This window comes from Cyprinus carpio, chromosome A1 (assembly GCF_018340385.1).
Source record: "Cyprinus carpio isolate SPL01 chromosome A1, ASM1834038v1, whole genome shotgun sequence".
In the NCBI taxonomy this organism is placed as follows: domain Eukaryota; kingdom Metazoa; phylum Chordata; class Actinopteri; order Cypriniformes; family Cyprinidae; genus Cyprinus; species Cyprinus carpio.
Window position 1 is genome coordinate 20,166,437 of NC_056572.1, and position 27,853 is coordinate 20,194,289.

The 27,853-nt window shown below is 37.3% G+C and overlaps 4 protein-coding genes across 7 annotated transcripts in view; 1 reads left to right on the forward strand and 3 right to left on the reverse strand.

The window, feature by feature from the left end:
• LOC109080710 (dachshund homolog 1-like) overlaps window positions 1-5,922 on the reverse strand; it is a 67,857-nt gene extending 61,935 nt beyond the window's left edge. The window contains exon 1 of the mRNA XM_042757043.1: window positions 5,302-5,922. Coding sequence (XP_042612977.1) covers window positions 5,302-5,330 — 29 coding nt within the window. The 5' untranslated portion in view covers window positions 5,331-5,922. The remainder of the gene's footprint in view (window positions 1-5,301) is intronic.
• A 1,116-nt stretch (window positions 5,923-7,038) lies between these two features.
• LOC109084571 (mitotic-spindle organizing protein 1) lies at window positions 7,039-8,270 on the reverse strand. The gene is made up of 3 exons (XM_019099251.2): window positions 8,037-8,270; window positions 7,641-7,786; window positions 7,039-7,116 (listed from the first exon to the last, which is right to left on the reverse strand). Exons 1-3 carry the CDS (start codon window positions 8,086-8,088, stop codon window positions 7,087-7,089), a joined length of 228 nt encoding a protein of 75 aa, XP_018954796.1. The 5' UTR covers window positions 8,089-8,270; the 3' UTR covers window positions 7,039-7,086.
• Window positions 7,656-14,203, forward strand: LOC109084570 (BORA aurora kinase A activator). Of its 4 annotated transcripts, none has more exons than XM_042757073.1 (12): window positions 7,656-7,794; window positions 8,679-8,863; window positions 8,951-9,057; window positions 9,160-9,205; window positions 9,310-9,391; window positions 9,472-9,525; window positions 9,634-9,690; window positions 11,260-11,489; window positions 11,624-11,777; window positions 12,128-12,702; window positions 13,374-13,514; window positions 13,736-14,203. In XM_042757073.1, exons 2-12 carry the CDS (start codon window positions 8,711-8,713, stop codon window positions 13,754-13,756), a joined length of 1,620 nt encoding a protein of 539 aa, XP_042613007.1. In that variant the 5' UTR covers window positions 7,656-7,794; window positions 8,679-8,710; the 3' UTR covers window positions 13,757-14,203. The 4 variants fall into 4 exon arrangements, with proteins under 4 accessions (XP_042613007.1, XP_042612989.1, XP_042612997.1 ...); XM_042757055.1 differs by having other exon boundaries at window positions 7,670-7,794; window positions 8,684-8,863; XM_042757063.1 differs by lacking the exon at window positions 7,656-7,794 and adding an exon at window positions 8,342-8,479.
• A 2,595-nt stretch (window positions 14,204-16,798) lies between these two features.
• LOC109053315 (exosome complex exonuclease RRP44-like) lies at window positions 16,799-27,773 on the reverse strand. The gene is made up of 21 exons (XM_042757097.1): window positions 27,279-27,773; window positions 26,333-26,490; window positions 26,001-26,194; window positions 25,433-25,506; window positions 25,166-25,333; window positions 24,214-24,375; window positions 23,939-24,055; window positions 22,720-22,857; window positions 22,478-22,624; window positions 22,262-22,378; window positions 22,064-22,165; window positions 21,635-21,699; window positions 21,426-21,510; window positions 21,208-21,335; window positions 21,000-21,086; window positions 20,671-20,827; window positions 18,429-18,643; window positions 18,050-18,218; window positions 17,797-17,955; window positions 17,550-17,672; window positions 16,799-16,937 (listed from the first exon to the last, which is right to left on the reverse strand). Exons 1-21 carry the CDS (start codon window positions 27,495-27,497, stop codon window positions 16,869-16,871), a joined length of 2,853 nt encoding a protein of 950 aa, XP_042613031.1. The 5' UTR covers window positions 27,498-27,773; the 3' UTR covers window positions 16,799-16,868.
• Between the last annotated feature and the right edge of the window lie 80 nt (window positions 27,774-27,853).

A 27,853-nucleotide genomic window follows, 5' to 3' on the forward strand; every position in this document is an offset into this window, starting at 1 on the left:
CCGAGTCTGCTACTTTAAATAAATTATACGCCCGCCACCCACTGCATCTATAATTGATCGTCACATTACAATGATTCTAATTCTTAGATTTGCATGATGATATGATGAATGGATGGTTCATTTTTACAGCAGATTCAGTGACGTTAGAGCTTATCTGTGCATCACTGCACACTGCTCTTCAGCCACCGAAGCTGATCGCGGCCACTCACTCAGTCAATGCTTGTGTTTATACCGGCCACACCGCGGCCCAGAACTGCTTATCACATCGGTCACATCACGTTTCCTAACTGGGTATCTACACCGTGGTGCAGCTCAATCAAAATACAATAGAACCCATTATAATCAGTGATGCTGTCTACACTGGATGCAGCGCGATGTGACAGACAAATCCCGACAGTAAACTGATGCCTCGTTCTATTTATGATGAACTGACACAGAGTTCAAATTTGCGGCCCAGACACATTGTCAGCATAGTTTGTCAGTACAGTCAGTAACGTAGCATATTGAAAAGTATCTTTCTGCAGTCCAATATGGTGGCTTGAATCTGTTGAACAGTGATTTAACGCAACATTGTCACCTATGTGAGACTCGATGCTTTAAAGTAAATAAACAATGTCACCATCTTTTACTCTCACAATGAGCTTATCATACTCGTTTGCTACATTAGTAGGGCCCTGTGATTTCTGCGTTATGGAAGATGCAGACGGAAGCACGGAATCGATTCATAAAAATGGAATTTACTGTATAACATGGAATTTCATGATTTTTGATGATTAAATTAAAAACAGGTCTGTACACTTAAATCAAATCACAAAATAGACTACTAGAATCCTCATGTTCTGCATGTTCATTTGATTACCAGAAACAACACAGAATTTGTGAAAAAAAAATAAAAAATCATTATTATTATTTATTAATTTTAGATGTTTACATTTGGTAAAGCTGTGCTTCCTGCATAAACCTGCCCCTGTTGGTTTTGACAGCTCGCTTGCCCTACATAGTTACCTTGTTTATTTTCTTAATTCAAGTTATATATATATTTGTTCTATTTGTGTTTTTTAAGTTATTTATAATAAGTGACGTTTACTGTTAAGTGCACTGGTGTCAGACTCATTTTTAATAATAAAGTTTATTGTTAAATTGTTAAATACACTGGTTCCATTACATAGGCCTATGTGTCATATGGTGACACACAAGTGTTTGATCACCACATTTGCGTTATCATTGCAAAAAAATGTGTTTATATATATATATAAATTCTTCTTTTGACTATACTGAACTGTTATATAGCTTACACATAATATCGGCCAATATATCAATATCTGTCTTTTTTACTCCCTAATATTGGTATGGGCATCGGCCCCCAAAAACCCATATCGGTTGGGCTCTACCTATATAACCACACTATGGTTGCATAAATTCATAATAATGCATAACTGACATCATCATCACCACTGAGATTCCGATTCTTGGTTGAGTTACCAAGAAAGTTTGAGTTACTTAGAATGGTTTGCAAGAGTGTTAGTATAAACACAACAAGGCTGTAAAAGCGGACTAGTAAGTAGATGGGTTTACCTGTTCAGTGTGATGATTTCAGATACCTAACAACCTCTGTAGACAATTTAGAGACTTGTTAAAACCATATAGCAACCACCTTTATCAAAACACGTAAAAGCTATACAATCCTGGGGTATTGCTGGTGTAGAATAAACATCTGAGCTTGTGTTAATTTCAGACTTTTCATCAAAAAAAAAAGAAAAAAGGACTCATTACTCTTTATATGAATTGCCTATAATCTGAATGTTCGGATCCAGACAAAACTCAAACATTAGAGAGAATAGCTGTAACTCCTATAGAAATGCATAGTATATGTAAAAAGGGACACTTGTAAATCTAAAACTCCCTCAATATAAGGGGCACTTAGGCTTTCCATCATAATTTGTGGCCCAACAATGAGAAAAAGTGAGAACCACCACATCTTTTCAACTACAATAGCCTAATATGCCCTACGGCAACGTATGGTAGTTGGCTGCATTTTCCAGGCCACATAGATCTTGTCACATAATAATAATTTAAATATAGTCATGCGTTATGCATCTAAAACTCTATGTGCAGTTCAACAAACTGGGCCTGATAGAAAATGACAGGTTGCTTCTGGTCCTGTCAACAATAATATATGACCCACTCAAGCCTGCAAAGAAAGAGTTCAGTAACAGATCAAATTCACAAGGGCTAAATATCATTCCCTCCACTCTAATTAGACAAATAACAATGTATTAAATGCTAAAGCCCAATTGAGAAATCCATTGAGGGAACAGGTCAATGAGTCACACAGCATTGGAAAGAGCACACCAAACATCATCATCATCATATTTCCTGTCTAAAGCAGTAGTACTTGAAGATGTCTTTTCCTTTAGCAGAGCCTGTGACTCAAATGAGCACGAGGGCAGAAAGCACTGTATGATTATTAATGGAAAAAGATTATGCGTACAGGGGTGAGGGATTATTTAGCGACCTTCACAACACTAATTGAAACAAGTATGGAGACTCGGCGGCACTATAATCAACTAAAACACGGGATCATTAATCATTATAAATAGCGCTGTCACAACACGAGCATTAGTATTATCAACCCCTTTTGTTTGTGTAGTGGGAAGCTCGGTTCGGACGCGAAGTAAATGTCCGGTGCGGAGGTTAATGAGAGTCGAAGTGGCATTTAAACGGCGCCGCTGATCAAACGCCTAGCGCACGTTCATTTGCAGCTAATGGGAATTGATGCACTTCTGATGAAGTTAGTAACAGGCTTGACATCCGGAAGAGTTCAAGTCTGTCGGACGTGCAGCTTTCCTGACATTCCACATGAGAGGGTAAAGATATTATTAAGCGTGAAAGAAAAGTACTTTAATCTTAGAGGTCTTCTGGCAAAGATTAATCTGACGCCAATTGAGACGTTTTAATGTGTGATGTGTGTTGGGAGACACATCACGTTGAGCCGTTTCCCAGAATATGATCTTCATAAATTAAATGATAGATAGATAGATAGATAGATAGATAGATAGATAGATAGATAGATAGATCACGTGACACTGAAGACTGGGCTAATGGCTGCTGAAAATTCAACTTTGCATCATGCATTTTAAAATAGCTATAGCCTATTGCATAGTAAACAGTTATTTTAAATTGTAATAATATTTCACAATAGTATTGTTTTTAATGTATTTTTGATCAAATAAATGCAGCCTTGACGAGCGTAAGACCGACCCCAAACCTTTTGAATGGTATACAGTCATGGCCAAAGGTTTTGGCAGTGACATAAATTTTGTGTTTTGCAAAATTTGCTGCTTAAGCTGTTGTGGTGATCATTAACATTGTTTCTAGTTTATTGTGTAGAGTGATCAGATGCATTTTAAATAATTGCTAAAAGCTTCATTGGCCCGAAAAATTAACTTTTCCCAAAAATCCATACTAATTTCACTGTTTTTTTGACACAAATTGACCAGCTAACATGAATTGACTAATCATATCAGCAGCACATGTGAAAGTGTGAATGAGTACTAGTCAGGTAAAATCACTATCATACTAATTGAGAGCAGACTGATTGCTATAAAAGAAGGGAAGAAGCGCTTCCAGTCATAGTGTTTCCAGTCAAAGAAACACATGCAGCCATCATTGATTTGCATCAAAATGGCCTCAAATGCAAGGAAATTGCTACAAAGAATATTGCACCTGAAAGAACCATTTACCTTATAATCAAAAAAATAAATCATTAGGATGTCCCAGAGCTGAAGAAGTCTTCAGGACGTCCCAGAGTGTCCAGCAAGACTGGTGAAAAGTTATTTTCTCTGATGAAGCTCAGACTGTTTGGGACATCTGGAAAATCGATTGTTTGGAGAAGAAAAGGTGAACGCTAGCATGAGTCCTGTGACGTGCCAACAGTGAAACATCCTGAGACCATCCATGTGTGGGGTTGCTTTTCTACCAAGGGAGTGGTCTCTCTCATAATTCTGCCCAAAATCACTGCCAAGAATAAAGAATGTTATCAAAACGTCCTGCAAGAGCAACTTCGTCCAATGATCCATGAGCAGTTTGGTGATGATCTGTGCATTTTCCAGCATGATGGAGCACCATGTCACAAAGCAAGAGTGATAAAGAAGTGGCTCAAAAATCATTACAACTGAAATTTTGGATCTGTGCTTTGGATCAACTCTCCGGATCTCTATCTCACAGAGAACTTGTGGTCAGTCCTGAAAAGCAGAGTGGACAAGCAGAAGCCCACAAATTGTGATTAACTCCGAGAACTAACAAGGCAAGAATGGACCGGCATCAGTCAGGATTTGGCCCAGAAGCTAATATCCAGCATGCCAGAGCGAATTGCAGAGGTTATGAAGACTAATTATATATATATATATATATATATATATATATATATATATATGTATATATATATATATATATATATATATATATATATATTGCCAACAAAAGCCTTTAAAACATGCTTTACATGTTTTTCAGTATACCATAGAAACACGTGGAAAAATAATCTACAAATACTGAAGCAGCAAAACAATTTATGTCATTGCTAAAACATTTGGCCATGACTGTATGTATTAGCTACTGTAGTAGACACTCACTTGTTTTAAAATATGATACTGGAACTTTACTTCAGCAGATAAGATTCTGAAAAGTATGTATGGTGTAGAGCAAATGTTCAAAAAAGGTCATCAGCCCCATTCTTTTTAAGGAATTGTGTTTAAAAAAAAAGGATTCTAACCTACTTATACATTTTAAACTTCCAATTAACCTTGCACAAGGGTGTTGTCACTTCCATCAGCCTTGGATTAAAACCAGTTGTTTATCACATACCTGTGAACAAAGAACCCTGTTGCATTGCATGCATCACTTAGAAGGTTAAAACACAATTATTAAATTTACAGCTAAACTATTGATAATTACATACTTGAACACACAGATTTCCCATTTAATAACAAACATTTCATTAACCTACACCAAACACAAGGGAATTTACATAAACAGTTACTGAAGGTGGATGCTATTACAGAGCTAAGCATTGTTTTTTTAATTGCTTTGCTAATTAAAGCAATTAATGCATGAATTAGAGGATGGGGATATGATAATTACACATCAACCTCAGAATACTCAACTGTGTTATTTAGTTTCATCCTTTTTAGAAGTTCAATTAACCTAAGTCAGTGTAGGCTCACTTTGCAAACTCTTGATAGTGTTTGACTTGAAAAAAAAAAAAAACGATTATAAAACACTGACCATGAACAAACTCACTGAGAAAGTGCTGGAGGAGTCAGATGCATATTGTTTGGAGACTGATGGTCACTCAAATAGCTAACAGAAACGATTCGCTGGTGCTGATGAGTGATGTCACTGTCACTGTGGCAACCTTTATGATACTAATTCACAGTGAGGAATAAACTACCCCATCGTTGCGCATCATTAGCCGGCCTCATGAAGAGACACGCCTGGTCCGCTTTAGTTGATAACACCTGTCATTCCAACAAGCGGTCGCAATCATTCTCCACACTGTTGGCGCTGCTGTTTGTCTTTGTTAAAGGTGATTCAGTAGAGACCTGAAGATGGTGCACCCTTGACCCATACTCAAAACAAGTGGTGTTTCTTCCACAAAATCAAATAAAATAGAACCCTGTTATGTTTGAATCCACTTAATAAGGCTATCCTTAACTTCTCTCATTCAAGTGCATGGATGCAAAGTAATCTTAGGAATTACAGTGAAGGAATAGGTTACCCAAAAATGAAAACCTGCTGAAAATGTACTCACCCCCAGGCCATCTAAGATGTAGATGAGCTTGGAAACAGATTTTGAGAAATTGATTCAGACGAGACGTCTTTTTCATGGGAGAAAGCAATATTATGGATAGAGGACTCATATTTTAGGTTAGAATCGACCGTAAAAAGTCTTAATGATGGATTTGTCACAGCTTTTTACTTTCACAAGATGTTAATTGATGGACTAGAGTCTTGTGGATTACTGTGATGTTTTTTTCAGCTGCTTGGATGCTCATTCTGATGGCACCCATTCACTGGCGATGTGCATTTTCTTTTTTGGGTGAACTATTTTTTTAAACTAGAGCACATCATGCTTAAAACCTTTCCTTGGGAAACGACTGGACTCGGGGTTAATATTTAGCAATAAGAGCAGACATAAGGTTGAGGTGATTACAGACACATAAATGAGTTCTCGCTGCAGGAGTGAAACATTATGCCTCCTGTCAGCTGGAACCAAGGACACAGCCACCTCTCCCTCTCAGCACGACTGGGTGTTAATGAAGCTCACACCAGGTATGCTGCCTTTTGGGCTGATTTAAGATCCACAGTGCTTTTTTTTACCACATTTCAGACACTGATGTCAGATGTTCAAAAAAAGCACCTATGAGTTGGAGAACAAGTCTGATGATCTAACTGAACTTCTATTGTGAATGAACTTGCTGCTCTGAAAAAAAAAATAAGGATGAGCTGCTGAGAAGAGTCCTGGTCATGACTTTTATCATAAATGTTTAAAAGAAATGGATTAATCCTAAAATACTGAAATTACAATGCTAGGACAGAATACAAAGCAGAAGTAATATATTAGTGAACTTACTATAAATGCACTGCTGTCGCCATCAAGTGGTTAAAAAACATAAACGCACATGGAGGACCAGAAAAAATGCTTTTTAGTGAGCAGACACAGACACATAGATAAAAAAAAGAGCACAGTTAGGATAAAATTTTTTTTAATGACTTAATCTGAGGCCAAAAAAAAAAATATTTGGTTCCACAGGGTAATATCTATTCTGAGGACATGTTTTTGCTTATAGCATTGTAATGAATTATAGCTATTAGTATACACAACATTTAAATAAAAAAAAAAAAAGAACAGAGCACACACAACAGTCCTATTGTACAGACTGAGGCACATGAAAGTAGGTCAAACACAAGGCAAAACAACTTTTTAACACATTAACCATATGTACTTGCTTATATACAATGCATTGTACAGTTTTCTTTCTTCTCAAACAGGGACCACTCTGTAATAGATGAAATTTAGACCGGTCATCCTTGACTAGTGCTGTTTTCAGAAGCCTAAAAGATCAAACAAAGATGAAAGTTAATGAAATGAAAAAAAAAAAAAGTGGTAAATTTTAAGGCCTATAAACTTAATCTGCCTTCACTATTTCCATTTAAATAGTTCAGTAGTGACAAATGTTGAAAAGTGGAAATATGCCCATCTAGCCTAATATTACCAGCTTGCATAAAAATAGAGTAGTCGCTTAAAATTATTCCATTTGCAATTGAATAGGTTTTTTTTAATCAAGCAAAAACATACCTTGCTTCCATAAAAAGCTTTTTACAGAAACTCCCACATGCTCCACAAGTAAACTATACTGAATGACCTGCATGATTAGGAGGGGCGCATTGCAGAAACTATTCGCACTTTAAAATGTTGACTAGTCAAACATTACCTAATTTCCCAGGTTACTGATACAAGATTATTAACACAAGCTATTCATGATTTGGCATCAATCCAAAATAAGGGAGAGTGGATAAAACCAATGAGCGGAGAGCAGCTGAAACACGACTGTGTCACCGCAACTCCACTAAGTTACCTTTAATGAGTCCGAGGCTCTTCGGAGTTCTTTGATAACTGATGACAGCGCTTCGGGATTGATCCCCTGCTCACAGAGACGGACACATATCGACAGAGACTCCATGTCCAATCCCGTATTCAGCAGCCTGGATATCTCCAGAAGAACTGGACATGTGAGAACCAAGCACAACGGCACATGTGCCACATAACTGCTCCATTAAAATTACAGTGCGCCTAAATATGCGATTTATGAGAATGAGTCATGCAATGTGTGTAAACCAGTAACGTTACCAGTATACATAAATACCAAATCAATACAGAGATCGTCAAATCAGTGAAATTACATTCAGTGTACGTTACTTTCAGAAACAACATTTTAAAGAGTATTTCTTTGTTCTAAACATTTTACTCTTACCATCCATAGTCTCCCGGACAGCATTCATGTTTGCGTTCGCGGGACTGGCCATGATGCTATCGTGCTAAAGCTATTTAGTTATTAATTTAATAATTCACTCAGATGACCCTGACAGTCAGTTTCTGTTTCTCACTCATAGTCTTCACCTATTTGCGAATTATAGCCGGGCGACGTCACAAATCCTGCTTTGAACAATTTTATATAATATAAACTGAGTTTTGTTCACACCTCGCGCTTTCTGTTGTGATAATCCTGTCAATAAAGTTTTGGACGTGCGAAAGGAAGTTACGTCGAGACGGCAGGTCGGTCGTTCTCGTCACCTGATTGGGTGTTTCGCATGTTCTGCTGAATTGTGATTGGCTAGCACCTCTTGAGCGAAAATTAAATCAGACGTTACAGCCATCCAGAGATCTCTGTTGCGCTTGTTTGAGTTTCGTTGCGTTGTAAGTATTAATTAAGAGCATTTGTCACCCGTTTTTGTCTTTTTAAACACATGTAAAGACTGCAGACTAACAAAGGCAGAAAATACGATCAGTAATCGTTTGATCATTGCTAATGAGATGCAGTGAAATGCCTACCGCTCGAATCTGTTGATACTCTGAAGGACCTCCAGTCTTTCACTCATTTCATTTCTTATTAAAGCGTAGCCTGCTTGGCTGGACGCCGTTTTTAAGATGGGAGACGTAGCAGAGATTCATATAACACCCGAGACTCCTGGAAGACCTGCTATCCTGAACCCGTTTGAGAGCCCAAACGACTACCACCGTCTGCATGAGCCTCTGGTGCCCAGCCCGTCGGTGTTCAAGAGCTCCAAGAGCTCCTCAGGGGTGAGTCTTTGACCCTGCGTGTGAAGGGAACTCATGAAAAAAAAGAGAAACATCATTACTTGTATTGTATTGTATTGTTTGTTGTAGACACCAGCCAAGTTCAAATGGTCCATTGATGAAATGGCAAGTTTACTTCCTGTGGAAATAGACCCAGAGGACATTCACCGCCAGGCTGTGTTTCTGAGCCAAGCCAGGTATTGCTGTTAGTATGTTCATATGTAGTGTTTTACAACAATGTCGTAAATATTTGTTCATATTCTCATGATATTTACTCGGCTGTGTATTAACACATCAAGGGCAGATGCTGAGATTGAGGAAAAACGGCAGCATGCTATTGAACAGGTAAAACTGTGAAATCTCTTTACATGAAACAGTGACTCTCCATGAAAACATTTTATTTTTTACTTAAGAGAGAGATGCTCATTCAGCTATTTTTGTTTGTACAGTTTTTCACTAAAGGTGCAATTGTTCCCTCTCCATGGGGACCACCAGCCGCTAAACAATCTGTGAAAATGCCACATCAGAAAAGTAAGTCATGACACAAAAGAGAGAGAGATGTTTACATCCAAAGTATTTTTTAGATATTAACTCTAACTGTCTTATTTTAGGTCCTTTGTCCCCACTGGTAACAGAGGAGCTTCAGTCTTCAAAGAAAATAAATGGTTTGTTCTGCAGCTCAAAGACGAAACTCATAAATGATCACCACTGTGAATTTAGATTTTTATGTATGTGGATTTAGAATAATTGGCCTTTGCTTGTTTGTGTTTTAGCGATCTGTCAGACGGTCCTCTCTCTACCTGTGGACTTCAATCTTGAAAAAGTTCTGGGTAACCTTTTTTATTAATTATTACTTCGTTTCAAAATGAAGGCAAACGTTATTTAGAATAAACTACCGTTCAAAAGTATGGGGTCAGTAAGATTTTTATTTTTTTGCAAAGAAATTAATACATTTTTTAAGTGTTGCATTAAGTTGATCAAACGGTACAGACATTTATAATGTTACAAAAGACTTCTATGTTAAATAAATGGTGTTCTTTTGAACATTTTTATATTCAAAATCAACAATTTACACAAAAATATGAAGCAGCACAACTGTTTTCAACATTTATAATGAGAAATGTTTACTGAGCTGCGAGAATGTTTTCCGAAGGGTCATGTGACACTGAAGACTGGAGTAATGGCTGCTGAAAATTCAGCTTTGCATCAGAGGAATAAATTACATTTTAAAATATTTTTGCATAGAAAGAAAAGTTATTTTAAATTGTAATAATGTGAAATTTGTAGTATTCATGTATTTACTGTAAAATGCAGCCTTTTGAGCAGAAAATGCTTTTAAAAAACACTTCCATAGTGTGACATTCTATATTTGTTCTAAAAATATATTAAAGGGGTGGTTGATTGCGATTTTACTTTTTTAACATTAGTGTGTAATGTTGCTGTTTGAGCATAAACAATATCGGCAAAGTTGCAGCGCTGAAAGCTCAATGCAAATGGAGATATCGTCTTTTAAAATTCTGGCAGTTTAATGGCTACAAAAACAGCCGGGAAAGGCCCGGTATACTTCAAACGAAGTTCGTTTTCGTTTTTCTTTTAGGGGCAAAAAGAAGTTTGAAAAGGCTGAGCGAAGCATATTTTGTTTTCTAACATTCCAACAGCCCGCCGCGCTGCTGGAGGCGGAGGTGTAGATTAATGTGAACGTGTGTCGAGACGCTCGTGCATATCCCCTAAACACAACAACGATGAAATGAAGAAGTGTAGAAGTGAGACGGGCCCCAGTGGTCAGACAATTATAGACAAAAGAATAATGATTAGCAGCAGTTCAGAGTCAAGTATCATGTTTGCAATACAAAAGAACCATTCTATTTCCATAATCAATCCTTTATGGGAAGTGTGAATGGCTCATAGTCTGAAAATTTTAGCATGATGTGGAACAAATTTTGGAGTCCTCTCAATAACAAACCTGTTTGTTACTTTATTTTATCAGTGTTAATTTATTTTATAAACTGGTACTTTGGTACCTTATATCTTTACTCTTTCCTTTCATTGTTTCCATGGCTTTGGAAAACTTGCATCTGATGTTTCTCAACGTCGCTTTTTGCATAACTTCGGGTTGTCGGCACCAAGCTTCGTTGAAATTTATTTCTAGGAATTAAATGCTTTCTCTGAATCTTTAAAGTCTCTCCGCAAGCGATCGTACAGGTGCGGATATATCTGTGGCAGCTCATCTTTTCAACACTCCAGTGTATTCATGTTGCTAGTGACTAGTAATGTTGTTCTCCTGAATGACCTCCGCTGAATAAGAAAGGAACCTGGAAAAAAAAACAAATATTAGCATGCTTTTCTTTGCTTGGGTACATATTGAGATTAACCTGAGACTTTCCTTTCTGTTGTACCAGGTGATTACTACAGGACAGAAGAGTTAACCGAGCAGGTTCAGGAGAGCCTCAGCTCCTCTTCATTGCGCCGGAAGCTGTTTCTTGATGGCCATGACAGTGGCTCTGAATCCTCTACCCCTTCCAGCCCAGACAGATATTCCCATAGCGTCCCTCCCAGCAGTCGAGAGATGATGTCTTCTGTTATTGTCTCTCCACTTCAGTGTGGCATTCCAGCTGGGACACCCTTGTCTGTATGTACCAGATCATAGATGATGAAACTACAAGGGTGAAACCACACTCTTGTGGACCCATAAAATATGTATCAAGCGTACTTGATATCTGAGATCTTTCAAATTTAATACTATGTTTTATCCATAATCCTCAGGGCCAGTTTTCATCCAGTCCCATCCGAGGCCAGTGTCGAGCATACAGCCTGGGCAGTGTCACCAGTCCCATGTTTTCAGAGAGATCATCGCCTGCTTTCAAGTCTCCTATTCTGTCACCCATCAGACTTCAGCATACTGTGACGCCTGTATTAGGTGAGAAATCTGAGATGGTGCCAGGTGTTTTTTATTATTATTATTTATTTATTATTTGTCAGCTAAACCACTTAGACATAAAATTTTTACTTGAAGTGGACCTTGAGAAGGTAATATTAATACGGAGGTTAACATTTAAATAATTTAACTACACATTTACATGTCCACATGGTTCTCTGATGTCAGACAATGGTCACATGACATGCAAGTAAATAGTTAAAATATTTAATCATTTTTGTAATTAACAATTTGCAATATAATTAATTATTAGCTTTTCACCAACTCACAGACCCCCTCTTGGGAACCTTGGATAAGTATATGTAAAGTGCTATCACACTTTGTCTTTATAGGTGAGAGGAAAAGGCTGTCGTTTCTGTCCCCTGATGGCATTCCCATGGGCAGCTCAGACATGGACCTGAACCGATGTGGAGAAAGCCCATTGGTGGAGGGTTGTTCCCCTATTCGAAGCTGCTCCCCCCTTCCGTCGCAAGACAGAGCCTGCATGTGGGCCTCTCCTACTCACCTTTCCCCAACCCTCCAGGACAAGGAGAACTTCTGTCCCAATGAACCTTTACCTACAATGGACCTGGACGCTAACTCAACAGGACCTCATGCCCAGAGAGAAGGACAGCAATCTGGGGGAAGTGAGGCCTCCGTGGCTGTTTCTGAGCAAATGGATCAAGACGAGCAGTTCGTGAAGGACACTGGAGGAAATAATGAGACTGACATAAGGGAAAATGAGGATGAGGTCATCAGCAGGAGCAGAGAGGAATCCTGTGGTTGGGTTCCTGAAGAGGACACTGCGTCGTCACCAGTTAGACTGTCCAGCTCTCGAACAGGCAGTGTGCCTGACGCTGAGAGTACACACATGTTTGTATCCCTGCTAGCGGAAGGAAGCATTACACCCTATGACATTAGCATGCAGGTTAGTATGCATGCTGTCAGATGCTTCCAAGTAGCCTCTAAACATTAGACAACTAGATGAAGAGTCGTTTCAATAGTAGCTCAGCAGGTGTAGCTGACATAAAACTACCGCAAAACTGGCCGTTTGCAGCTGCTGCTTTACTCAATCTCTTTAGCAATAAGAACTTTAGGTTTTTTTTAATTAAAAAGTGAAAAGCTTTATTTCTTAAAGCATAAAATTAAAATTTAAAAACTTTAAGCATAATCTCCTTTCTCTCTATATATATACACAGTATATCTATTCATTATCATCATTTTAAAATATATTATTATATTACTATAAAAATGTATGCTTATTTCTAAAGCATTAATCTTTCTATATAATTTATAATTATCATTATTTTCTTTATTTAAATGTTAATATTATTCAGTGTATTTAATATATTATAAAAAATGCTTGCTTATTTCTAAAGGACATACTTAAAATGTTAAAAGTTTGCTGTAGATGAAGCATTTCAAAACAAAAAATAAAGTTGCACTATTTAATAATGAGAGTAAAATGTAAAAATTATTACATTGTTACTGTAACTTTAAGTTTATGCTTTATACACTTTGCAAGCTTTTATGATGGAATTGTGAACTACTGACTTGAGCTAAACTTTAGGTTTAATCTGTCCCTCGTGTTCTCTGCAGGTGGATAGCGGTTATAACACTCATTCGGTGTGCACTACAAGCTTGATGGACACCCTCAGTTCAGACAGCCAGAGTAAAGACATGCTGGACGCGCACACTGCTGAAGAGGGTGTACCTTTCACTAGACACACTAAACCAAAGGTAAAGTCTCTCTCTCACACACACACTCTACAAACAGGAAAAAGAAAAAAAAAAACATCAGTCACTATGTAACCAACTATCACATTTTAATACCTCATTCAGCTGTATTGTTGCATTAGTTTTTTAGTTTTATACACTTAAAATGTTCACTTTATTATAGTTTGTACTTGATGATAGTATGCACTGTGCATAACCACACTAAGAAATGTTTTGTTCTGCAGTTGTTCATCCTACCGCACTGAGCATGAAGGACAGAACAGGCACTTTAAACACTCTTAACCCCAAAGATGTGGAGGAGACGCAGGGCACATTTACACACCAAGCTGTATGGTGCTTATATGAATGCTGAATACTGTGGTTGGTTTTACCGTCTGAGCCTTTTTGTACTGATTAATCTACAGTATTATTTATTCTTGCTCCAAAAATTAAATGACTTTGGGACTGAGAAAACTTGAATTAGATTTAAGATTATGTATAGGTTTTACTGATTGTGAAATGGTGCTTTCCGATTACTTAAAAGAGGGTGGCAGGTATGTAACCATTTCCTCTAGCTGTTTTTATAGGGCCTTTTTTCAGTCTTAAAACTGATGGATGAATTAATCAATCACTAACAAACATATGGAGATACCACAATGTAGACATATTATGGCGACGTATATCTGAATTGTAATAAAATGTCTGGATTAAAATTCTGCTTGGAATTTCTTCTTACAATGACATCAGGCTTAATTTTTGTTATCTTATTTTAATCTCTAAACCACAAGGCACCACAGTGGAATATACCATTGTTTTTGTACACAGCTGATCTAAACTAGTCTAATTCATGTACTGACAGCTGATGTGTTCACTACTCTTAAAAAAAACAAAAAAAATAAAAAAATCACAACATTTTTTAACAACATTTTTTTTTTTTCTTCTTTTTGGAATGCTACTCGTGACACAATATTTATGGTTCTGTTGTCATGGAAAAAAAGGGAATTTTATGATTTCTATGCCTGAAAAGGTTTAAATTAAAGACTGAAAAATTATTTTCAGTCATGGAAAAAATCATGTATTACTTTCACTTACTCTGTTCTATCTTAAAATGTTCAGGTTAATCATGTTATATACAGGTGCTGGTCATATAATTAGAATATCATCAAAAAGTTTATTTCACTAATTCCATTCAAAAAGTGAAACTTGTATATTATATTCATTCATTATACACAGACTGATATATTTCAAATGTTTATTTCTTTTAATTTTGATGTTTATAACTGACAACTAAGGAAAATCCCAAATTCAGTATCTCAGAAAATTAGAATATTGTGAAAAGGTTCGATATTGAAGACACCTGGTGCCACACTCTAATCAATTAATTAACTCAAAACACTTGCAAAGCCTTTAAATGGTCTCTCAGTCTAGTTCTGTAGGCTACACAATCATGGGGAAGACTGCTGAATTGACAGTTGTCCAAAAGACGACCACTGACACCTTGCACAAGGAGGGCAAGACACAAAAGGTCATTGCAAAAGAGACTGGCTGTTCACAGAGCTCTGTGTCCAAGCACATTAACAGAGAGGCGAAGGGAAGGAAAAGATGTGGTAGAAAAAAAGTGTACAAGCAATAGGGATAACCACACCCTAGAGAGGATTGTGAAACAAAACCCATTCAAAAATGTGGGGGAGATTCACAAAGAGTGGACTGCAGCTGGAGTCAGTGCTTCAAGAACCACTACACAAAGACATATTCAAGACATGGGTTTCAGCTGTCGCATTCCTTGTGTCAAGCCACTCTTGAACAACAGACAGCGTCAGAAGCATCTCGCTTCAAAAAGAACTGGACTGCTGCTGAGTAGTTCAAAGTTATGTGCTCTGATGAGAGTAAATTTTGCATTTCCTTTGGATATCAGGGTCCCAGAGTCTGGAGGAAGAGAGGAGAGGCACACAATCCACGTTGCTTGAGGTCCAGTGTAAAGTTTCCACAGTCAGTGATGGTTTGTGGTGCATGTCATCTGCTGGTGTTGGTCCACTGTGTTTTCTGAGGTCCAGGGTCAACACAGCCGTATACCAGGAAGTTTTAGAGCACTTCATGCTTCCTGCTGCTGACCAACTTTATGGAGATGCAGATTTCATTTTCCAACAGGACTTGGCCCCAGCACACAGTGCCAAAGCTTCCAGTACCTGGTTTAAGGACCATGGTATCCCTGTTCTTAATTGGCCAGCAAACTCGCCTGACCTTAACCCCATTGAAAATTTATGGGGAATTGGGAAGAGGAAGATGAAATATGCCAGACCCAAGAATGCAGAAGAGCTGAAGGCCACTATCAGAGGAACCTTGGCTCTCATAACACCTGAGCAGTGCCACAGACTGATCGACTCCATGCCACGCCGCATTGCTGCAGTAATTCAGGCAAAAGGAGCCCCAACTAAGTACTGAGTGCTGTACATGCTCATACTTTTCATTTTTATACTTTTTAGCTGGCCAAGATTTCTAAAAATCATTTCTTTGTATTGGTCCTAATTTATATTCTAATTTTCTGAGATACTGAATTTGGGATTTTCCTTAGTTTTCAATTATAATCATGAAAAATAAAAGAAATAAACATTTGAAATATATCAGTCTGTGTGTAATGAATGAATATAATAAAGTTTAACTTTTTGAATGAAATTAATGAAATCAACTTTTTGATGATATTCTAATTATATGATCAGCACCTGTATATTCTTGGCTATATCAAGTAATTCTATACTATCAAATCTGATTCTACACAAATTGTCAGTTGCTCCGATTCTCTTAAAAGGTTGTGATAATCCCTTGAACGCCACAATGTGTTTATGTGGATTGTATTAGAAATAGTTTTCAGCCAAATGTTTTTTTTTTTCAACATTTGTTCTTATCAGTGAAGTTAAAAAATCACACCAGTGTCAACTTCAGAGTTAAATGTTGAATTTTGGGGTTTGGCATTTCGGTTTTAAGTCACACTCATCTCTTTGACAGCCCATTTCAAATGGTTGTATTCACTGGACAAAACATGTAACTGAAAAAAACTGAATTTCTTTTTTAAAAAAGTCCTTTTAATATGTTCCGTTTTCAATAAATCTCAGATTTGAAGGATGACAGAACATTATTGCTCAAATACAGTTTATAATAATTCCACAATTTGTCTCAGACTAAAAAAAATGCTGCATTAGCAAGTTAAAATTTAGACAAGAGCACAAACAGTACTGGTGTACATGGATTTATAAAAAATACTCATTTCATGTCAATTTTTACCACTTATGCATTCACTCATGTTACCCTTGTGGATGAACTGAAAGGCTGTTTTTTTTGCTTTTATAATGAGTATTAATGTTGGGTCTTGGTGTTCAAGTATCAGCAGTCAAGCTTGGGTTTTTTGGCCTCTGGTTCGGACTCGGGCACAGGTACACTAACCCCAGGGATCTGAAAAAGACAAAACTATAATTTAGTGGTTTAAAAAAAAGCTTTATTTCTATGTAGTTTCATTTGAGCCTGATGATCTAACCTGTTTCTAGAGTTGTAGCTTAAAATAATCAACAAACAAGTTTTTAAACACCAAGGGGAGATCTCACCACAAATAAGCCATAAACTATGGGAACATAAGGGATAAATGACAATGTACATTCAGATGATTATTGTAAAAAATTAATTATTAAAATAAATTTATTTTAGTCCATTTATTTAGTTATTTGCCAAGTTGTTGTGTAATAAATCCCTTAATTATCCTAAATGATGGTCATGATGATATTAAACACCTTCACTCCGGGTCAGAGTCCTGATCAGCCTAAAGAGGTTTATTTAGTGATAATGCTTATTGCTTATTAAACAAATCATATAAACTAGTTCAAATTATTACTGTAAGAAGAAATTATGAATTGATTCAAGAGGCATGAAACTTGCACAGCTTAGGAGACTGGTCAATTATATAATTTAGAAGTTAATATACAAAAATAATTGCAGCTGTGATCGACCAGTCAGAATCATTTCAGAAACCCATGTACTTGTGCGGCTGCAGTCTAGAAAACAAAAACATACCACTGGTTCAACGAGCGCCATTCTGATCCTTTGATGCTGTATGTTGGAAGCGTCAAGGCTGATTGTTACTTTAACTTTGTCAAACATGCGGAAAGTGTGCTCCTCCACTTTGAGTGTAGGACCCTGAGGAGAAAAAGAAAGGTTCAATCACAGAACATTCATACAGAATCCTGCAACATCTCACAAATATGACCTGTAAGGCTAATAATGCCTAGCTGTGCAGGCTGATATCAAAGTTTGTCCGTACCTCAGAGTCAAAGCTGAGACGAGGACTGGGTTTGTCCTTATGGTCAAAGAACACGGCGCCCTCCAATCCAAATTTAGGGATGAGGATGATGATGGCATTTTTTCTTACAAAAAGAATGAAGCCTTCCTCGTTTATGATTCCCTTATTCTTGAAGAATAGCTGAAGGGTTAAGATGAAAGACACCATATGTTAAAAAATTGCAACAATTATTCCATAAATCATTAAAGTCAGGTTTGTTTGGTGTTTGCACTACCTGAGTGTGAAACGCCACTGAGGCTCTCTGTGCATACTGGGCCATTTTGTGTCTGTAGTTGAGGTTGTTGCACAAGGCTGTCTGCTTATGTTTGTCCATCAAATCTGGGTACGTACTGTCTGCGTTAATAGCCACTGCTAACAAACGGTGAACTATGATATCAGCATATCTACAAAGCAAAAAAAATAAAATAAATGTTTAGTTGGGGGGTCAACATGTGAATGGGTGAAAAACACTATTTTTCTAAAAATCTTTGTGTTCATCTGAAGAAAGAATGGTATATGTCTGGGTTGGCATGAGGGGAAGCACACCATGTGAAAATGTTCATTTTTAGGTCAACTGTTCTTTTAAATTGATTCAGTGGTCCAGTGCATCTCACCTTCTGATGGGGGATGTGAAGTGTGTGTAAATGGGTGATGCCAGGCCATAATGGTGGAAATCACTGTCCATGCCAGAGCAGAAATACACTGCCTGCATCATGCAGCGGGTGGCCAGAATCCTCAGCAGGGTGTTGAAGTACGGAAAGTTCTCTACTGTCGCATTGTTCAGGGAATCAGCCAGAGCTTTGGCTGAATCTGTGAGGATGTTGAGGTCCTGGAAAAAAAGAAAACAGCAAGGCAAAATAAAAATAAAATAAAATAAAATAAAAAGCCACCAGACTGCCTCAAACATTTAAAATGCGGGGGATGATTATATCTCTCTAGGTGGGTCGTAGCATGAACAAGTTTGGGATGCAGTGACACAACAGAAAAGACACTCACTGGTCACCAGCTACTGGTGTAAAAACCCTGATATACTCAAGTCGAAGTTGTTTTTTGTTTGTTTCTTAAGGGGCGGTCACACTAGATTTTGAAAATGCTAAATCTTTTCGGACGCCGCTGCAAATATGGGCGGGAACAGGATCAGGCACCAAGGTTTCCCCTCAGTTATCACAACATGGATTCCGATGCGCTTGTTCTGTGTCTTTTGCCACGGCATCGAAAGAGTCTTATTATATTGTACACTCTCTCTCTCTCTCTCTAAAAGTTATAAAATGCGTCCGCATTCAAATGTACCAACTGTTCCTGTTTCCATTGAAACGTGGAACATGCAGCTTCTTTTTTTTTATTAGATTTTTATAATATTTTAAAGATGTATTATATAAAATTAGCCCTTCTTCCATTTTTGAATTTCTGTACAGAGAGGTCATGCAGTGACGTATCGATCTTCTACTGGTCACACGTCTTCACGTGATGCGAATTCGCAGGTCAGAGTTCACCAAACTTGAACTTTGGAATGCAGCAAAATTTTTCGCATGAGCTTGCGTTTCCGGTCTGATGCATTCGCATGCGTATGAATGGAAGTCAGTGGAATGAAAAGTGCAGTGTGACCGCCCCTTTAGGGGTTAAAAGTATGAAACAACTGTGCATCGCTATCGAACATTCTGCCACTACCCATGATGCTGACAGTGGTGTTTAGATTTGTATCTAAATATGGGCCATACTCTTTTTCTCAATAATAGCAGTTCGAAGGTGTTTAATATCCGTGAACTTCTCTAGAAAGTTTATGCTGGTGAGCGGTTTTGAACCACTGAAATAAAATCCAAAACACCTGTGTTTTTGCCAAATCTTGTTTGGAATATCATCACATGTTTGTTGTTTGATTTTGCTTAAATTAAATCAGAGCAAAAATTGTCCCTGAAAATAAAGTCTCGGGGTCCAACGTTGTCCTTAAAGGGATTATATGATGCGATTTCAAGTTTCAACTAGAAATCAGTGGTTAAGTTGTATTTACAACAATGTTCCAGAACAGTTCAAACCAAATATTTGTGTGTGTGCAGTGCATTTTATGGAGGACTGTTTCCTGATCCTGGGAGAGTACCCTACAATACCGGCTGTAATGAGTCACAGCCTGTATGTAGTATGTTTACATACAGTATGTTAAGAATTTTCCACTGATGATTCAAACGCGAGGATTGAGCAGTGTAGAGTAGGCTTGTTGTTTGTCGTTTCTCCGATCACACATGCAGACATGGTTTTGTGTTTACACAGCATGATACGCAACGCAATGTGTAAAAACACAGTATAAGTCATTATAATCAGTAATTATGTCCTCACTGGATGCAACAAATGCCTCGATTGTAATGGGTGTTATTGGTTTTGTCACGTCATGCCAGGAGACGCCATCACAGTATGTTAAGGGGCGTAACATTTCCGTCACACGCTTGAAGTATTCGGCCAATCACAACGCACTGGACAGCTGGCCAATCAGAGCACGACACGTTTCAGAAAGGCGGGGCATAGAGGAGAAACAATAATGTACAGTATGTGGAAAATAATGTGTTTTTTTAACCTTAAACCGCATAAACATTTCATTACACCAAATAGACAATATAATGTTCTTTTTAAGCAATGTCATATGACCCCTTTAACTAAATAAAAAAAACATGTCTTGCATTGCTTGGTTTATTGCTGGTATTTGTAAACTTGGTAAGTTAGTGGTATGATTTCCACAGCCAAAACCCTTCAGGAATCTGTTCAGTGAGTGCTGAACATCTCTTTTGCTCAGATACATCATGTTGTATTTGCAAAATGTGGGTTATATAAAAATGAAACATAAGAAACTACATAGCTTCCACCCACCCTTGATTTTGCAGCCTTAATGAGGATGTCGTAGTTTGATGGTGGTGGTGAAGGGTGTTTCCTCAGCAGGGCACATTCTGAGAACTCATCGTAGATCTTCTGTGCTACAGAGATATTCGCCAACAACATGAACTCCTCCACCATAGAATTAGTCTCCCTGGAGGAAAATGTAAAAGTTATAACTTCCAGAATCCAGACAAAGGCAGTTTGGGAAAAAAAATAATGGGGTTATATTTCACAATCAGCAGGAACAACAGAAAAGAAAACCAAAAAAATTCAAAACATTAACGTTTTAAAACCTTTGGCAGAAAGATGTATATAGCACTCACTTGAGTTCTTTGGACTGCATATCTATAGGGTCGTGTGTCTCGCTGTCGATATGGAAACGTACTTCAGGAGAGGAGAGGGTCAGCGCTCTGAAAAATTAGTATAATAAGCAACTCTTAAAAACTAGGTCAATGTAAAGGGTTAAAGACTGTTTCATAATCAAAGCTGTGTTTCAAAATTATTGAATTTATTCTATTTAAATGGAAATACCCTTTTGCAATCCTCCGGCTCTTTAAGATCTTGGCCAGTCTGTTAAGGCCTCGCAGGCTCTTCGTGATGTCATCATTCATGTTGCTGTCATCAATCCTCATCTGAGCTTCGGCGTATGTAAGGGAGGCCTTACGTGATAAAACAACAATTCCTTACAGTGCACATTCCATCATAAACCATCAGTTTAAATCCATTTTTGAAAATTAGATGTAGCAAACCTTGGAATTAATGATGCTCTTTGTGAAGTGAGCTTTGATGATTTCAGCATTGTGGTTCATCTCCCAAATACAAGAGAATGCTAACCTGAGGGTGGAAGTGCTCATTAGACAGTGAAGGTTTAAAATTATGTTTACTGTGTAAATGCATAATAAAAAGTGTATACAAAGGGTAACCACTTGAGTAATAATAGTTATGCTAGGAAGCACACCTCTCGACGTTGGACCGCAGAGAACACAAGTTGGAACTCAGAAGTTCAGGAACCATGTCAATTCTCTGTGAAAAGTAATGACAAAATTTACCATGCAACTTAAAAGAAAGTTATACACAGAAAAACACTACAAGATTAGAGGTTATATTTGAAATGACGAACTACAGTTACTGTGGATAGATCATAATTTAAGCTATTAAAAAAAGTTTCTGCCAAAAAAGCCATAAATGTAATTTTCAGTTTTCATCTGAAAGGAGAAATAGGCCAATAAACTGACTCTTAACAACTTTTTTTAATTGTTTAAGCCTACACTAGCATTCAAAAGTTTGGGGTTGGTAAGATTTTGTAATGTTTTTGATTAAAGTTAAAACAAGACTGTGTTTGTTTGATCATTATTATTCCATGCATTACATTTCCACAAATAAGTACCTTTCCACAAAGATAGACTGTAGTGCCTCTGCTTGCTGCCTCTTGATCCAAAGCATTTCCTGGCCGAATAAAATGGCTGACATCTGCAATGTGAACACCAACCTAAAACAAAAGCATACCACTCAATTCATAAACCCAATGGAATTGCACTAGTACATTCTCTTTACCACTTGTGATAATTGATGCAAGCTGCTATACCTCCAGGTTTCCATTCTCCAGTTCCCGACAGTGAAGAGTATCATCAATATCCGTACAGCCAGGAGGATCCACACTACACACGCAGAGGTGTCTAAGATCTGCTCTGACCTTCAAATCCTGCAGGAAAACAGATAAATATCAAGCCTTGAGCATTTCAACAGTTATCATGAAACATTCCCACACTACAAAGTCTTTCAAAATGCATGACTACGACACCTCCTCAGTAATACTCCAGGGCATCTGGGGTAGGAAGCTAAGAACAGCCTGAGAGAAGGGCTGGTGAGGAACATCATGTTCTAGAAGCAGCACCTCTGTCTCAGTCTCTTTATCTCCAGCAGAGCCAAGGTTTTTCACAAAGTGACCCTGAGAGACATCGAGAAAAGGAATATAGAGGAAATCTGTTGCTTAAAACTTGTCGTCATTTCTAAAAATTGAGATTGTAAATCATTGACACTTACATTTGGGTATCTGGAGTTTTTAGGCCAGCCATCGATAGCAACCATAATCCTCTGTCCGACCAGATTGGCGGCTTGTCTGGTCTCAATACGAATCCGTGGGATTCGTCGGTCTGCTGGGGTGAAGAGGTGCCTTGTTGCCTAGGGTTGAAATTCAAAACAGTTCATTAATACAATACATCAGACACATATCGTAATTGTTCAAGAAACAGAGTTTCTTAAAATTATTTAGGAGTCATGTGTATAGAGAGTAATTATATTTAAGTGATACTCCACCCAAAAATAAAAATTTTGTCATTAATCATCTGGGTTATATGAAGCGACGGGAACACTTTTTGTAAGCGAAGAAAAAAAAAACGCCTTTATAGAACAATTCCTTCGTCAACAGTCTCCTCTGTGTCTCTCCATATCACGAACAAAGCTTTTACGGGTTTGGAACGACATGGGGGTAAGTGATTAATGACAAAATTTTCATTTTGGGGTACAGTATCCCTTTAACAAAACTGAATTATTCTTGTACTGTGTATTTATCTCCTCAGGACTATGTTCATACAGAGCTTAAGCTAGACTACTGTATCTTATGCTTACACGTTTAAAAGAATCACATTTTGTTGCACACACATGTACATATTCTAGGACAACTATCCTAAGATCCACCAGGCTTCATTTTTGAAATATTCTTGTATGAATTGGCCACCACAGAGTCCTCAATTTAACTCTATTGAAATTATTTGGGAAGTGATGGAGTCGACTTTGCGGAGTAGTTAAACTCTCCCGTTGTCAATATAAGATCTCAAATCAAAATCTTTCATCCGTTCTGCTGCTTCATATTTTTGTGGAAATCATATTTTTTCCAGGATTGTTTAATGAAGTTCAAATGAACAGCATTCATTAAAAATAAAAATATTTTGTAAAATTATAAATGTCTTTACTGTCACTTTTGATCAATTTAATATATCCTTGCTGAATAATAATTAATTTTTTTAATGAAAGATCATACTGACCTGACTTTAAAAATAGAAAACCCACTTGGTTATACAATCACTGTGTATAACTATCACCTTTTGCAATATAAGGCTTTGCATTTTCCAGGAAAAATTTTTAAATCAGTTCTAAGCAGGACAAAGTCACTGTCAAGACTGCCAGCAATGGCACCCATAATGTCAAGCAAAATCAACAGAGCTCAGTGTCTGAAAACTAGCTAGTGGTGAAGCACTGTTACCTCTTTGATCATTGACTGTGAGAGCATCCCACAGAAAGGTCTCCAGTTCCTCTTTATAACACCCACCACTCGTCCAGTGGGCTTGAGAACACTAGAGTCTGATGGTACACCCTTCAGCTACAACGCAACAGCAAGAAATCATCATACAGGTCATAAAAATACACAATATACTTTGCCAGAACGCACACAACTTCCAAAACAGGATTCAACTCCATGGTGACTTTGGAAACATTTGAGTAATTACACGAACAATCAAATGATCTTATGGGATTTACATTATTTTCAGTCTCATCTTCGTCAGCATCTTCATCATTTGGACTATCATCCTGCAGCACAACAGATGATGGAGCAACCCAGCGTTCTTTGGGAAATAATTCAACAGCCACTACATCCTGATGAACAGCCCGGTTTAAATTCTGAAGGCCTTGAAGTAGAACCTGCCAGAACATGTGATGTCAACAGATTTTTCTGCTCACAAAATGTTTTTAAATGAACAGTCCACCAAAAATGGTAATTCACTTAAAATCTATTCACCCTCAGGCCATCCAAGTTTGTTTCTTCATGGGAACAGATTTGGAGAAATTTAGCATTACATCACTTGCTCAGCAATGGATGCTCTGTAGTGAATAGTGCAAACATTACAATAATCCACACAACTAAAGTCGATCAATCAACATCTGCTGAATTGAAAAGCTGTGTGTTTGTAAGTAACAAATCCATCATAAAGAAGTTTTTAACTTCAAATCATTACATCAAGCTACAATACGAGTTCTCTATTCAAAATATTGCTTTCTCCAATTTAGGAAGAATTATTATGGATTTTCAGCGGAAACAATGGTTTAAAATTAAAAATTTCTTGATGGATTTGTTTCTTACAATCACGCAGCTTTTCATTTCACAAAACATTAACTGATGACTAAAGTCATGGATTATTGTGATGCTTTTTTATCAGCTGTTTGGACTCTCATTCTGACGGCACCCATTCACAACACATTATCAACAAATAATAAATTTAAATATCCAAAAATAATAACTCCAAACGAAGAAACTGTAGCCAACAATGCAAAAATAACATAAACATTCAACACCAATAATGTGAGTACATTTTTATCTTTGCTGGAAAATACTTCAAAAATACAACAACAACAACAAAAATGATAGAAAAACAATCAGTTTATAAAACTAAAATAATCAATGACTTTTCTTTCTTCATGCCAGCCTGCTTACCTCATTGATTTCCTCCCCCTCTCTATTTATGAAGACCTTGCCCTCCAGATAGTTGTCTCTGTTGGCATGGAACGTGCCCTGAAGGTACATTCCGTTCTTTATGCCACTCTGAATCCTGGATAAGGGCAGATGCTCTGGAAACAGTAACTTACTGCCAGTGATTTCATTCTATAATGAATCATAAAAGACATATCATAATATAATATAAAACAATAAAAATATAGAAAAACTAAATGCTTTCTTGATCATCCATCACAGTGTACACACTTGATCATCAGGTTGCAATGCAAGTCTGTCCATGAGCTCAGGGTTGCCAATCAAGCTCTTGATATACTCTTCACCTACATAAGAAAACAACATACAAACAAAACCTGTATTCGTTTTTGAAAATGTTAACATTTCACAATTATTCTAACATCCTTAGATGAACATTAACCCTGTCACAACCTTTTTTAAGTAATATGTGAAAATATGACACTACCATTCAAATATTTGGGGGCTGCTAAGATTTTTTCAAACATTCAAATTGCTTTGTTGTTATATTGTGAAATATTATTACAATTTAAAATAACTCTTTCCTATGTGAATATATTGTAAAATGTCATTTATTCATGTGATGCAAAGCTGAATTTAAAAAATATATATATAAAAAAATAAATACAAAACATTTGAATGGTAGTGTATAAAGGGAAAAAATACAGAATTATGCTCCCAAAGAAGCAATTTGTACAATTCGATTCAAGATAACCCTAAACCAGCCCTAATACTTCACATTTCCAATGCAATGACAACAAGAACAATAAAAAAAAGAGACAAAAACAAGTGTGTATCTTACATCTGTACACAATCAGACCATCCTGCTCCGCCTTCTCTTTATTAGCTCGATCATCGGTCAGCAGAACCACTTTCAGAGAACCACCATTGGTCTTTTTAGCGAGGTGATCGGTGTACCATTTAGCAGCGACACGGATGGCTCGATCATTACGATCATTAGCGCTTTCCCCTTGCTCTCGTTCAATGAATGTCTCCCTTAAAACAAAAAGAAAAATGAGACAATGACAAGCAGGGCCCTAACATCAAGCAATGTCTGTGAAGATGTATTCAAGTCAGAACAGATGCATGCCACAGAGTTACTGTTAGGACAAACACAGCCTTTTACAGTGTTACCTGTGATGCTCATTAGTGAAGGTGTAGAAGTGCTTTTCCTTCTCATGAATGGCATCCTTGATTCTTTTGTAGACTGGGGCACTCCGGTGTCTGACCTCTTGTAAAACAGTCTGAAGAATGATGACGTTCCTGATCAGAGGGTCCACGAGGATGTCGATCTGTCAGAATTTAATTCCAAATCAGTTAGTAACTACAGAAAACACCTTTGTGTATGCATGCACTGGACTGCTCAATTTTGAGATTCTGGCTTTTCATAACATGTCTTCTTTCAGACTAGTGGAAAGAAAACATCCAAAATACACATTTAAGTGTTTATCTATTTGTGGCTGTATCGTTTAATTTGAATGTGTCTCTTTAAAGGCTGTGGGGTTGTTTTTTTAGCAGCACTTTAATTCACCAGACTTTAAGTTTTGCAGGGTTTTACAGAAGGGTTTGTTCATATCCTTCACCTGATTTATAGAAGATCTTATTCCTAAAAATATGGCGCAATTTTATTTATTTTAGATGTTGACAGTATTTTCCGATTTAATCCCCGCTGTCATAATCTTTAACTCTAATAACCCAACAAAATCACTACTGTTCTGGAAATAATCCGTGCATATTTCATTACATAATGTCTCATTTACATATTTAAACATAATATTTCAGAAAACACATGTCTTAACGTAATGTTGATATCTATTCTTTATGATACAGAATGAACTGTGAAAAAGCAAACTGTGGTCTTTGATTCGCACTTTTTAGGTCACCTACACTTGAAATTAAACTTGCCACAAAAAAATGTTTAATGATATGTCATAAAGTGACTAAACAAGACGTCCACTAATTCTTTTGCAATTATTTTGAGGATTAATTGATTACAAAAAAAAAAAAACGTTCATAACAAATACGCGTATTATAATAAACAGCTATTAATAAAAAACCTAAATAAAGAAAAGCCACATACCTGGTGTAAAAGCACGTTGGTGTCTGGGATTAAATAGTGCGGATATGAGCACAGGTCGCTCTCTATGCACGCGTGCTCTTGCAGCACAGGCGCTTCGTCTTTACACTCCTTACACACTTCACTTCCACACCAGATGTCATCTCTCAGGTAATGTTCGCGCACTATCTTCAGCACTCCTCCAGAGCGGGTCTTCTTCACAAATGTTTTGGATTTCAGCATGGTCCAAAGAACCGTATCGACGGTGGTTTTCAGGTTTTGAAGAGCCGTTCAACCAAAACACACCACGCAGTTAACCCACGTGTGTACGGTGCGCCAACTAAATATTATTCCGGAGTGAGTCAGAGACGGAAAGGTTATATTTTGAACAGCAAGGCAGTTAAAATGCACCTATAAAATGACACACAGTGTATTTGTTAGAACTACACACTATCGGGAGGCTCCAAGTAGCCACAGTAAGTTTTGTATATATATAAACTAGCTGGTCTCTTACCGTTCTAAATACTTCGAAAGCTTTTAGCAGGCCATTTTGATGTTTTTAATGGGGTGGAGCTAGAGCTGAGTCGGTTTACCTTGAT